Below are 13,817 nucleotides of genomic sequence, written 5' to 3' on the forward strand. Positions count from 1 at the left end.
TGTTAATGATGCTAGTAACCAATTATCTTGAAAACTTTTTGCAAGAAGACAGTTTATCATACTAGAAACTTAATAAAAGAATAACGTGATGGCCATTGTTTCAGAAATAATAGATTAATTCTGGTTTCTTCAGACCTGGCTCATGTTTTGTGCCAGTGGGAAGGCTGTCGTGTAGCAGCTGGGCATATAAAATGGTCTTAAATACAGCTCAGCACCTCTGAAATTGAGTGCCTGTTGAATATGTACTGACTGGTTCATTACCTAACTGTGAACACAGGAGCCCCGCTCGGGTCACAGAATGCATTCACGTGCATCTTAAAAACTGTGACATTTTAGAATGCTGGCAAAATACGCATTTTCCTAATCCGGGTCTGCCCTTATGTGTTAAAAAAAATAAGATAAAATAAAAAATCCTTGCATCAGAAAATGGCCGTTTTTCCCCCTTCAGTTCAGATCATATAGACATAAGGATTTTCAGCATCAAATGTGACTAACCTAAAATCAGCTTAGTTTTTCTGTGCAGTGTGGTGTTCATTTCATATGAAGAAGCCTTCTTTTACTGTGTCTGTTAATGTGTTTGTACATTTCCTATACTGGTGGTAAAGAAGAAAACATAGGTATGGAATTATGGAAGCAAAATACGAGAAGGAATGATTTTAATTATCTGGTGCCTTTTATCTCTACTTTTCAATTGCTGGAATAGGGAAGGCTGAATGAGAGAGCATGGTGACCTACTTTAGTTGAAAAACAGATGAAGTGAAGCTACTCCTTCAGGCCTCACAGGAGTGAGCAATTCTTTTCAAATATGGTTTTAAAATCTTAATGCAAAAATGTTGTGTTAGGAAGAGGAGGAGAAAACTTTCCAGCCCATATCCAATGAGGCCTCTTTCTACATAAGCATGCAGGCAGTCTATCTGGGCCATGACTGCAGGCCATGAGGAAAGGTGATGTTGGTGCTACTGCAGCTGAAGGGAAAAGTCTTAATGAAAACCTTAAAACACCAGAAGTTGCTCTGATTGTTCTAGCCCTATGATAGCTTTGTTTGTGGGTTCATTTTAGTTCATGTTGCTGAAGAAATCACCTAGTGCACTGGCCAGTAGTTTACTACAATGTGACTGTCTCTAAATTAGTTAACTTACCTATGTATTTTAGGTATTTCTCTACCTTGAAGATAATAACTGCACCTTGGTACTGTTTGCTGCAAGCATGAAATGGTACTGTAATCATTGAACCTTGCTAGTTGAAAGCAGTGACTTTCTCACCCAAAACAGGTGAGGGTAATGATTTAGGTGAGAACTGCTGGCATTATCTGTGTTCTATGTAACAGAAATGTTGATTGTAAACCGTGTGTTGTGAAATGCATCGCTTACTGTGCATGTTAAGCAAGCGTTCGAGTGCTCCTGAACATCAGTTTAAATTCTTGAAAAAACTAATGGTAACCTTGATATTGCCTGATTTTGTGAGAGAGATCAAGCTGACGTTGATAGGAAGGATGCTACGTTAAGTATGCAGCATACAGAGCTTCCTGCATGTCACTGTTCTGTGTTGTGCAGATCCCTCTGGCAGAAGTGGCTTGCAAATGCTCTTGGAAAAGCAGAAGCAGCAGTCTCTGTGCTGAACGATGACCTTCCTCAGCTATGGGTTATTTATGGCTTACAGTATTGTACAAGATTTCCTCTCAGCTGAGAGGAAATGTAGACAAATAATAGAAAAAATTCATTATAACTCACCCATCTGCAGAACTACTTCGACACTCGGGATTCACAGCCTTCTCAGTGGCTTCCCAAGTTCTGTCAGCCCAGAGAAGTGCATGTTGAAGAGTTGCTCCTGATGTTCTGAGTAACTTGTGTTTGAATGCATGCGTTAGGCCTAGTTTTGCTGCACAAGGGTCACACTATCCAAATGAGTTTGAAAACACCTTTCTAGGCATTTGAAGTCCATGGGAGCAAAACAACTGAAATAAAAGCAGCTGCAGTCTTGTTTATGGCATGAAAATATTTCTGCAAGTTTTATGGCACACTTGACCTTTAACAGCGATGACTGTGATATAATGTTTTACTGAGAGGCAGTTACTGAGGTGAATTGTGGCTTTTTGTTCTAGCGCAGTAGTGATACTTTCAGCTTAGAAAAAGCTTCCTTAGTAGTTTCTCTGCTGTTTTCTTTAGCAGATGCTTATGTCCTGGAGAGAGAAAGAACTTAAGTTCACAGCTTTTAAGTATTTATAAACATGAGGGCCTTACCCTTCTCCCTATGGAGGGGGCCAGGCAGAGATGAAAGAAAGCAAATAAATCAAGCGTCTTTGCAGGGCTTGTGGCTGCTCTACTCTGAGTACGAAGTTAGCTTTCTGCACATTCAACTTTAGGAGCTAACACACGTGGCTCTCCAGCCCCTCATGCCTTCAACCTACTGCTGGATTGCAGAGGCAGGAGGTGGAGGCTGCTTAGCTCCTGGAGCAGGTGGAGAGTTCCATACTCCCCCCTCCTTGGATGCTGGTGGCACATACGTTTCCTGCGGGTGTGAGAGTGGAACCCTCTTTTAGTTCAGCTTGCTGGGTGTGGTATCCTGCTGCTTGCTTGCAGTGACTTTTGGGGACTGGGGGAAGGGCTGGAGGCATGGTTGCACACGCACATATGCTGCATATTGATGTCATGCATGGGTGCACGCACGAATCACACAGCTGTGCACCTGCACGCACGGATGTACAAATGGGAGCACGCGCGCACGCACACGGGTGCACGCTCGGTCATTAGGGAACCTGCTGTGGCAGGGGGTTGGACTCGACGATCTCTGGAGGCCCCTTCCAACCCCTACGGTTCTGCGGGTGCAGATGGGTGCAGGCACATGCACACACGGATGCACGCATACGGGTGTACACGGGTGTACCCGCGTGCACGCACACGCGCACCCAGACCCGCGGCCGCAGGCACGGTCCCGCGCACCTGGCTGCGCTGCGCCGCACACAACCGCACACCCGTGCGCGCTCCCGGCTCACCCGCATCCCCCGCGCGGCTCCTCGCCGCCCGCCCTGCTCCGCCCCGGGAGCGTCCCGAGGGCGGAGACGCTGCGTTCTCCCGGACCACCCGCCGGGCCGAGAAGCGGAGCCCGCCCTCTGGAAGCGAGTGAGACGGCCGCGGCGCGGCGCGGCTGCAGACCGGCTCCGCATGTGGGCTCGGGGATGGAGGCGTCCGAGCGCTGCCGGCGGCGCCTTCCCGTTCTGCTTCTGTGGGGTAAGCGGGACGCCGGGCCGGGGAGAGGCGTGGCGGTGGGGGGCTGCTTGCCGTCCCGAGGCTTCCCGCCCTCGCGAACGCGGGGCTGAGCGGCTGAGCTGCGGGCGCGGCGCGGCTTCTCCCGCCGAGCGGCACCTCGCAAGGAGAGCCGCCGGCTGCAGCGCGGTGCGCGCGTTCCTCCGAACCCGAGCCGAGCGGCGCTGCTTGCCGCTGCAGCTGGGAGCCTCGGTCCGGTGCCGCTGAAACAGTTCCGAGCGCGGGAGCGGGGAACGTTTTCAGTGGCAAAAGAAGGGCTGTTTCGCGTTAGAGAGGCTGGGTTGCACGCGGGCAGTGGTAAAGGTGCAGACACCCTTCAGACCTTCCCCTTAAGGTGAGATCAAGTCTATTGCCAGAAATACTCGTGTGGCTCATTTATTTATTTATTCATCATCAGGTAGGTTGTCGTAGGACTCGGGGAATGTAGTATGTTGTGATCAGGTCAGAAGCCTGTGGCACATGTCAGCTCTCAACTTCACACCACAGTAACCCCCAAGATACAGCTGATGTGTCGTGGATAGGAGAAAAGAAAATCGGCCTTGTAGATTTACACTGAGTAATTCATAAACTTTGTTTGCTAACTTCTTACTCTTTTCAAAATACAAAGCTGGTAAACGCTGGAAATACCAATAACTATATTGGTAGTTACACTGACAGTGTTCAGTAACGTTGTCTTGATCTGTCTGTCTCGAGAATGTAATGTCAAATAAATGCAGTTTGTGATTCTCCATGTTTTGAGTGCTGCTAAAGCCTCACCTTGATCACTCAGATTTTTTTTTGTTTTCCAGCTGTAAATGAATAATAATAATAATAAAAGGCTAATTCTTGCCTCGGCACATGATAATTTGTGCAACCTTGAGCTTAGTGAACTAACCAGTAACTTGTCTGAGTGGGAAGACGTGATGTTACTGTGACTCTTGCAATGTGAAATTACTTACTGAAGATTTTGGAGAATGTGTAATGAGGGCAATGTTGCTGTGGTTCTGAAAACTAGCAGTTATTTTTCATCAGGAAGGAGCAGGTAAATCAATTGTGCCAGACAGTTTTTGACTGTGCTGGTTGCTTTCTTAATAACACTGCCTAAATGGTTTTAAGGATATCTGATAACGTGTTACTTTTGCTGTAAGTTAGAAAGGATAGATATAATCAAAAATTAAACTAAATCATGCAAATTTCTTGGTAGGAAAGCCATTTGGGAGCCCTGGAAATTTTATGACATGAAATTGAGATTTTTGATTTAAAAAAAAAAAAAAAAAAAAAAAGTCTTAACAGGTAGAAAAAAAAAGTTCTACAAGTAATGCAAACATGTTGTCAATTACTTCAGAGAAATTTTACTTGTGTGTGCCTTTCCAATTGAAAGTTGGAATCGTTTTCCTTTGAACGTGGAGGCCCAGCAGTATCTGTTGGCTGAAGACTTGTCCTGGGAGCAAAGGGTTCCAGCTTGGTACAGGAGACTGGGAGATGATACCCTTGTATCCTTTGAAGACGATACAAGCTGGCCTCTCCCTACTTCCTCTTATCTCCTGATTTAAATTTGTGAGGCACAGGATACAGGAGCAAAGGATTTCCTACAGAGATCCTGAAGCAGAAGCTGTTGCCCTCTCGAGCAGACTTGACCACTGGTGGACTATGAGAGTTTGTATGTCGTCCTACTTACCAGCTGAACACAACCTCCAACGAACCTCCGCAGAACCCGACACCAAGACGTCGCTGGTTTGAAGGTGGTGAACCTCTTTGCTTTGCAGTTCGTACCTCTGCCTGTCTGCCTCTTTCCCTATTTTCTATCTTTTCTCTTGACCTTCATTTATTCTTTTTGTAGTAGCTGTTGCCTAATGTTTTCTTATCTGTAATGCTAACTGTAATTGTAATTAGAGAATTAGCCTTTTTTTCTTTTTCTTTTCTTTTTGTTTTCTGCTTTTTTTTCCCTCTGAGTATTAGTCGTTGTCAAGAAAGCTCTCATTAAATCGGTGCGTACGATTCCTCTGAGTCTCGGGTGACTCCATCCCGGCAGCGACCCCTGCTGACAGGGGAGGCTCGATGCGTGGAATGGATTTCTCTCCCTCGAAACCGACAGCGTGGGACAGAAATGCTCGGTGTCTGCGCTCACTGGATGCTGTAAGAAGCTTGTCTTGGTAGGGACTGGGACCTCGGTTCTCCATACTCACACCACTGCTTTCTGCCTGTCTTTCTGTTTATGGCTTTTAAAATGCTATCGTTACGTACAACCACTGTTGTATTGTCTTTCTTTGCAAAGATGGTAAAAAGGCAGCATTTGTTTCCTAGAAGCCCAGAAATTGCAGAAGTTGGATTTGCTGTGACGTATATTCATGTCTGCTGGGATGAAGGAGTCTGTGAGCTGAGGTAGCTGTCGCGTAGGCACGTAACTGGCACTGTTCCTACATGAAGTGTGGGTGCTTGGAAGTTATCTACTAGCTGTAGGGTAGGATCTAAGCAACTCAGAAGTAATGGTGCATTTACTGTAACATTCTACTGGGTTCTTTTGTTCCACTTCTGGTATGGAAACTCATACAAGGGCTTGACCAAGATATTTTACAGACTAACCAGGCTTTTTAAACAAGTACTTGTTGTCTAACTTTTGCTCCTTCATTGTTTGCAAGATGTCTGCGTTTCAGTGATATTACTTGTATATCAGCTGAGTGACTCTCAGTAAAGCTGGATTCTAGAGAAGTCTTTGGCAGTATATGTATGAATACCCATACTGAGAGGGATTACGTGATGTTATCTGGAATAGTTACTCTGAAGGCTTCAAGGGTTGGATATAGTTGTTCGTGTTTTGTAATTCCATTTCACAGAAGAATCTTCACTTTATGGCTGGAGGTGAAAAGCCAGTCAGTTGGAAAACTAGGAACAAAGCCTGGCTCCAGGCTCCCATTCCTACAAGAAACCATGTCACATCAAGAAAAAATGTGTACTGAAATCTGAATTCTGTAAGGTCCTGAGTTCCCCTAGCATTGAATACAGGGTCTGTATCTCCTAGGAAATTTGGACTCAACTGAGAGGGGGAAAAAAAACTGCAAATGGGAAACAAGATTGTTAACCAAATCAATATTTTGTGTGTGTTATGTCCCTGTATATCTATTAGGCTGTCCTGCAGCTGCAAGGGGTACAATGAAAAAAGAGAAAAAAGAGAGTGCTGAATTTAAGAAATCCAGGTGGGTCTGTGAATAAAACAAATGAACCTTTGCAAGTCAGAACACCTGATTTTGAAACAGAATGGAAAGCGATAGCAAAGATGCTTCTCTACCAGAATGAATGTTTCACATTCTAAGTGTATGATTTTCAACACCAAATGAATGGGAAAATAGCAGACCTCATAAACACAGATTCTGAAATCAAAGCATCGAGTGTAAATGCAACCTGTGTTCCAACTTAATGCAATATCCAAACGTGCTTCCCACTCTCCTTTGCCCTCTCTATATCTCCTGATTCCTTTTTTGGAGGAAGGTGTTTCTCTCTCACCGAGGTCTGCAGAGGCCATGGGAAACGAGTTCATGCTGTGTGCAGAGGACAAGGTGACCAGCAGTATTTTACTGTGGGGGTTCAGGTAATCTGAAATGGCTACAGGTGCTCTGTAGGTCGTAGCACAGAGCATCAAATGCCATCTCCAGCTCGTCTAGACCCCAGAAGCTGGCAGGGATGACATCATCTGGGCTTGAAGGTCACTCCAGACTGAAGGTGGAAAGCAAGGTGGGCTTCCTGTACCTGATTTATGCTAATGTAGGTGAGATCCAATCCTGAAAGCTATCTGGACAGAGAACTCTTCCTCTTGAATTACTAAGATTCCATTAGCTGAACAGTAGCTGGTTTTCTAAATGTCCCCGAGGTCTGGGGTCCTGGCTTTTGGGTTTTGCTTAGCCATATCTGCAAGGCAAAATATGGGAGCCTGTGGATGTCTGTTAGAAGTCTTTGCTGAGGTAGCCGGGTAGTGCTGTAGGTATGCACGTTCACAAACAGTGAGATTTTTAACAGAAGGCTCTCAAGCAAGACTGTATCAAGAGAAACTGTGGGAGGTTTTGCCTCAGGAGATTTTTTCATTTAACCATTGCAGCAATGCCTGCTGTTTTGTATAGCTTAAGTTTTTTTCTGTTTCTCCTACCTCTGTACTGGTAACAGAGATTATTTGTGGATTAGGTTAGAGGCAAATGAATCAAATCTCAGATTTTCTACTTCAAGAAGAAAATGTAGTGAGAAGATTGTTTATAAAATATTTACTACCAACCGTGCCTTGCTGTTGAGCTTAACGCTTGAGAGAGAGATGGGAAGAAAGCAAACTTTTAAGCCTCAGTAAGAATTTGTGACAAAGCTTATTTTAATTCACACCTTTTTATTTTAGCAGAAGTTGTATCATGGGCCACCTTATTTCAGAATAGAGGTGCACTATTTTGTGCTTTGTGAAAACATCCTCTGCTTTTTCCCTTAAAATAAGAGTCCCTTCACAGCTGTTTACATTTTCCATATTATCTCAAGACAGGCCTGACAGAAAAAAAGAAAGTTTTTACTGTGACTGTATATGTAGAGCAACGTAAAAAGCTGCTTGAAGAACTTTTGGGTCATTTGGGAGGAAGATGTGTGGGTATGAGGAAAGAAAGGAGCAGAAAGCAGAATGGTATTAAACCTTCATTTCTAGAAATTTTCAGGCTTGATCTCTGTTCATATTTAAGCTTCCCTGGAACCACACCGAAGAGAGGAGACAGTTTTGATTCTCTCTAAGGACTTTAAAAGGCAGTGGAATAGCGCTGTTAAAAATGATGTGAAAGTTAGAGAGGATACCTGACTTCATCATTAGAGCATCTTGACATGAACTGCTGTACTGGCTTGAGCAAGGAGTCTGTCTGCGTAGGAGCTACAGGCCTCTGTTTAGCCCTGGAATAGGGAATTTTGTTGTGTGAAACACACAGCCAGATTCATGGCCTTTTGCAGAAAAGATTCTGCTTGGTTCAACCTATGCTCCAAGTGGGACTTTGATCTGCAGATGATAATGTGGTGGGCTCTGCTGTGGCTGTAACACAATGCTCAACTGACAAAGGCACATCTTGTTTGCATCTAGCAAGATTAGGCTGAGTAAGCAAAAGACTCTGCAGAAGCACCACACCCTACCATAAAGCATCTGTTTTGTTTCTTTCACAATCTAATAAATGCAACTAATTTGCCTTTATTTTGGAGAGCATGATTTGCGGAAAAAATTCTGCAGGTGTCATGGTTCTATTGATCTGGTCAACTCCGTGACAGCAGGCAATGTGAGAGGAAATACTGTAATTCACACTGGCTAAAGTTGTGTTTCTAGACGTTTTAAGTCATCAATTTGTTTTCATCCCTTGGCTTGCAGAGAGATTATAGTCTCTAGCATCAATGTTTAAAATACTCTTGTGCTTCAATGTCTCAAAAATTCAGAGTTCTAGATGCAACAGGATATGCTGTCCTACTGCCTCATTTAAAAAAGAGCTCACAGCCATCAGTTGTTGTGAACAGGTAGGGAGGTACTACGATAAAAATAACACTTTGTGAAGTAATTCAGTCCTCAACAGGGCATAAAATCCAGGTTTCTTCCAAGACTTTAGCTCAGAGAATACTGAGACTGAAGAGGCTTAGAAACTGTTGGATTTGATTCACAGTCCTCCGTTCTGTTCTCTCCCTGTTTCTGCCACTTCATGCACTGAAGAATGTTATCAAACCTGTGTGAAGATGTCCTCATAGATGTGGATGCTCACGAAGGCCACGCGGGTGCTCACAGGCAATTGAAAATGCTCAGCTGTCAGGCACTCTACAGTTTAGAAGTGAAAGGGATCTTTTTTTGGAGGGTATCTCAGCATCTCAGTGTCTCAATATGGGCTTTTCCACCTGGCAGCCGCACAGGGCTGTGGTACAAATTTCTTCTTCGTGTTTGCTTCTGGGGAGTTGCTACAGATGTTGAACAGACCTTTTAGATCTCGTGAGTTTGTGAGCTACTCCAATGGAGAACCACATATCAGGAGCATAACTGGTCCGATTTAATATTCAGAGGTTTCTTTAATTGTTGAGCAGTGTGTCATCTGTGTTTACTGTGCACATCATTAAGTTTGTATCTTCAAGTGAAATATGAAAAAAGACTTTTGAATTGCTGTCAGCTCTGGGTATTTCCATGGAATCATTGATTTTAATGCAGCATGTATGGAATCTCCTATATTCCTGTTTCATTTTTGTAAAAACACATCAATATATAGTTTTTTAATAAGCTAAGTTCTTACCGTAAAGTAACTCAAACTTAGCACTTACTGTATCATATTTAAGAAGTCATTGAAATGTCCTTTCTTGTTTTTAATCAGTGGACCTTGACTGGATTTGCATTCAGGCAAGACGGACTTTGCGATTGGATTAATGTTAATGTTGCTGCTGAATGTATTTCCAGGAATACGTTTGGGGTGGGAAGCATTATACAGTAAAATACTTAGTAATGCACAATGAAATAGGGCTGGTGTTGCAGGAGTAACTGTGGGTCCAGTTTCTTTCTAATTAGCTCTCTCATAAACCAGAAATAGCAAGGAAGTCAGAGCAGTGTGAACAAAAGTTAAAAAAAAAATGCAGCTGACAGTGTTTGTGTTTTCTTCATATTTCAAGATTTTGGAAAGAAATACCAATGCTCTCCTAGAAATAAATTATATTTTTAATAATGGGAAAATACCTGTACGCGTTGATGTCATGTTTTGAGTCTGGGATCATTCAGCGAGTTTTAATTAAAATAGGTTCCAGCTCTGCCTTTTTCTTCCTTTTCTGTCAGGACACTACAGGCCAGGAAGACTGTATTTTTTTGGTACACTGATCTGCTGAAGATTTCAGCACTGTATGCTTAGACACACTTTGGTTTTCTTTTTCTTCCAGCTACTTCATAATTTGTCATGTAATGAATTACAAAATACCTTCCTACTGAAATACTGTTTTGGCAGAAACAGTAAAAAAAAATAAATTACCTTTTGAAGGAAGTATGAGATTCTCTATCAGTTGCAACCTTGAAATCTATGCTGGGAATATTTGTAAATAATATACTGTCATTTGAGTAGAAGTTAATGGCTTGGTGCAGAAATTATTGAAACTATTTCTTTCCTACTACATTTTCTACTGCTCTCTTACATGCCCCAAAAATCTTGAGGAGCATTTTCCTCAGGCTTGGGCGAAAAAGCAAAACAAACAATGGTTCACCCCCAAATGATGTCAAAGCTATGGAAAATTTCAGCCTGAGAGGAGCTGAGAGCAGACAGATTTAGACAAGCTGTTTTGCAGCTTCACTGATGGTGTTTGTGCTAAACAACAGGGAATAATGAGGAATAACAAAGATTTTTCAGGATAATCCCTTTTTTTTTTTTTTTTTTTTGTAAGAAAGGTCTGAGTATGAAGCAAAATGACTGGATGTGTGTGAAGCACTCTTTTCTCTAAGCTAGGGAGAATTAAAGCACTTCACTTACTCCCCTATGCATAAACAGAGAGCTGTACAGAAGCTTCTATAGCAATGCAGGGAGTCTTGTTTTATGCAAAACTAAGTCAGCTCCAGTGTCACTTATAAAGTCCAAATTATGAAACTGAAGTCTGAATTGAGAAGGCAGTCACACAATCTCTCATGCTTTTTTTGAATAGCAAGACACAATTTTTTTGTGTGTGACCTCCCAAGAGGAGCTTTTATTTTATTCTTAAGTTACTGAAGAAGTTTATAGTATTTATAGTGTGTAAGTTTGAGAAAAAAAAATATATATGTGTGAAGAAGGTTTGGATAGTGTAACAATGGGAATGCTGTGCAGTAGGAAACTATGATGATGAATCAGTCATCACAGAGCTCAAAAAATGTATGGATCTGACAGTCTTCTCAGGAGCTTGCTGCTGGGGTCAGTTTTGTTGAGTGCTTCAACCTGACTTCACAGATGGCAAGGAATCTGTACTCCCTCACCATTCTTTTGCTTCAGGGGATCCAGGGGATGCACTGTAGCATTTTTCCATACAGTGTTTACTTTCCATTTGTTGTTTCCTAGAGATAGCACCCTAGGGCATGGATGAGCCGTGTCAGGGGAGGGTCAGTTTGGGTATTAGGAGAGTGTATCCAGGAGGGTTGTCAGTATTGGAACAGGTCAGTCACAGCACCAAGCTGCTGGAGCTCACGGAGCTTTTGGACAGTGCTCTTAGACGTAGGGTTTGAATTAGGGTGGTCCTGTGTGGAGTCAGGAGTTGGAATCAGTGATCCCCGTGGGTCCTTTCGAGCTCAGGGTATTCTATGATTCTAGGATTCTAACAACTCTGGAGCGCTCACAGACTACTTTGGCTACTTAAGAAAAGCAACCTTATGCTTGAATAGTCAACCCAACTTACTCTTCCATGATAGGCATAGAGATCACTGAAAGAAAAACAACTCAATTGAAATTACATTGATAAAATGATGCAACGTGGTAAGTAACAACATTAGAAGGGGAGTACTACGTGTAGCATCAAAAAAGTGGATATACTGGGAAGGGATGTCTTCAAGTGTTCCATGGTTTTAAAGACTTCCTCAGGAGGGAGTGTGCTGTGCGACCCTTGATTGTGAAACTTTTGTGGGTCATTTCTCTTTCTCACAGTTATTAGAAGGGAAATAAAGCATCACTTAAACTCAGGCTACTCTTCAGAAGTTGATCAGAGGTGTTATTTGCCTTGAAGGAATGGTCATTCACAGGTGGATAGGCATAAAGTCAGTACTGTGCTGACCTTATGTTTCCTTATTGCAGGGAATCCTCTTGTCCCATTGTGTTTTCTTTTGTCTTTTCCTGCCTCTTCAACTGATGTCTGGTGGCTGAAGTTACAATAATAGGCACCCATTACATCCTATAAATGCTTCCAGGTGAGCAGATGCTAGAGTGCCAGACAGGTCCTGGGTACGAACACTGCATTTGGTAGATAACTCTGTTCTCAAGTAGACTGGGAGAATCTCTCCACTACTATTGCAAGCCGTAAGGCTCTTTTGAATAGATTTGAACTGTGTTGCCTCATTTATTGATGTCTCCTCTGCAATTAGGAGACACATTCCACATCAGTGTTTTAGGCAGAGAGAGGTTGTCGTGTAATACATTTCCTCTGGCAACTTTATTTGAGGAAAGGGAGAAGGTGTGTGTCAGAAGTCCTTGTACAGGACTACTGTACTCCCTGTGAGGTTGATTTCCATTAGTGGCTTTGGACAAATTTCTTTCTAGCTGCATCATTATTTCCAAAGTTGATGTGAAATGAAGACTGCAGTAGCAGTACTTCGCAAGGCTGCAATGAACCTGACATAGAGCAGATGTTTAGGAGAAAGAAAAAATAAGCTTTTCACCTCCTCTTGCTAGAAGCATATTTATCTGTAGTCATTAATGATTAAGAGCTATGATCTGGTTGGTGTAGAGATTACAAATCCGTGTGACTCCTGAGAGCTCAAAGACAAGGTCTCAGGGTGGAATTTTAGATGAAAACGAGCACAACTTTGCAAGACCTGTAGATACATCCTAAATAACAACCCTTCCTTAATTCCCTGGGAACAGGGACAGAAATAATTTCAACCAGTGACAGCTTGGATTTGTTTGGGAAGCTGTTCTTACATTTCTGCCTGGCTATAGGCTACAGCACTTCCTGAGGAGCATTGTCCTCTGGAATTCAATTCTCTTTCAGAAGCCAGCTTAAATAAGGTTCTAGCCCCTATATTTCGCTGAGTGTAATCTCTAAACAGCTTCTAGTACCATGAGTTAATTATTTTTTTTCAGTTTTCTTCTATGGAAAGGTCTTGAGTTGGGATATTCATTAAGGAACATATTCATCTATACCACACTTTCTAAAATAGTGTGAAGAGTTTACTTCAAGCAAATGGTTCTGCTCCTGGAATATTTATTTCATCCACTGTCTGAAAATAAGCGGTTGTAAAAATACTGTTTTATATTTCAGTTACGGTGTGCTTCAACAAAAACATAGTAGAACAGAAGAGAGTTGAAGAAGGTATTATTTGATATTTCAGATTGAGCCACATGACTTCCATGTGGTCTAAATAGGTCTAACAGGTCTAAATATTTGATTGCTAAGTAGTTACCTTCCTAAGTCTGTTGTTGAACTAGTATGCTTTACATTTAAATACAACTTGTTGATTAGATACTTCTTTAAATAAAGCATTCTGGTTTCAAGCAAAGTAGTACAAAACCCATCCAGTAATTCTGGAAGTATGCAGAGGCTGTTCAGGCAATGTCAAGTATTATGCTGGCAGCACTGCTTTAAGCACTTTATAAAGGAACACATAAAAGAAAATTACTTGTATTCTTGCACCGAAGAAGTCACTATTGAAGTATGAATTCACAATAATTGGCATATTTCCTTCTAGTCAGTGGAGAACTCTTCATCAACATGAGTCTGAACAGTTGATGCCCTCACTAATGCTTCCCTTGATTTGCACTGATGGAATGAAAAAGCTTAAATTGCTTCCTTTCAAGCTTTTCTTGCTCTGAAGAGTGAAGACTTTCATGTCCAAATTTTTAATTGTCTGGAATTATCTTACCAGTTCAAAAGCAGTAACATTTTATTTCC

General features: G+C 42.4%; 1 protein-coding gene across 5 annotated transcripts in view; it reads left to right on the plus strand.

The window, feature by feature from the left end:
• The first annotated feature begins 3,150 nt into the window (after positions 1–3,150).
• Positions 3,151–13,817, plus strand: part of RAMP3 (receptor activity modifying protein 3) — a 43,577-nt gene continuing 32,910 nt past the window's right edge. For 2 of the 5 annotated variants that reach the window (XR_006181558.1, XM_042886520.1), the window contains exon 1: positions 3,151–3,227. Coding sequence is in view for 1 of the 5 variants with exons in the window: in XM_042886520.1 (XP_042742454.1) it covers positions 3,176–3,227 (52 nt within the window). In the remaining 4 variants the exon portion in view is untranslated. Of the gene's footprint in view, positions 3,228–4,531; positions 4,985–6,368; positions 6,437–13,817 lie in introns of those variants that run through there. The other 3 variants (XM_042886523.1, XM_042886521.1, XM_042886524.1) reach the window with 3 other exon arrangements.

This window comes from Lagopus leucura, unplaced genomic scaffold (genome assembly GCF_019238085.1).
Source record: "Lagopus leucura isolate 7727_CA_CO unplaced genomic scaffold, USGS_WTPT01 Super-Scaffold_100058, whole genome shotgun sequence".
NCBI lineage: Eukaryota > Metazoa > Chordata > Aves > Galliformes > Phasianidae > Lagopus > Lagopus leucura.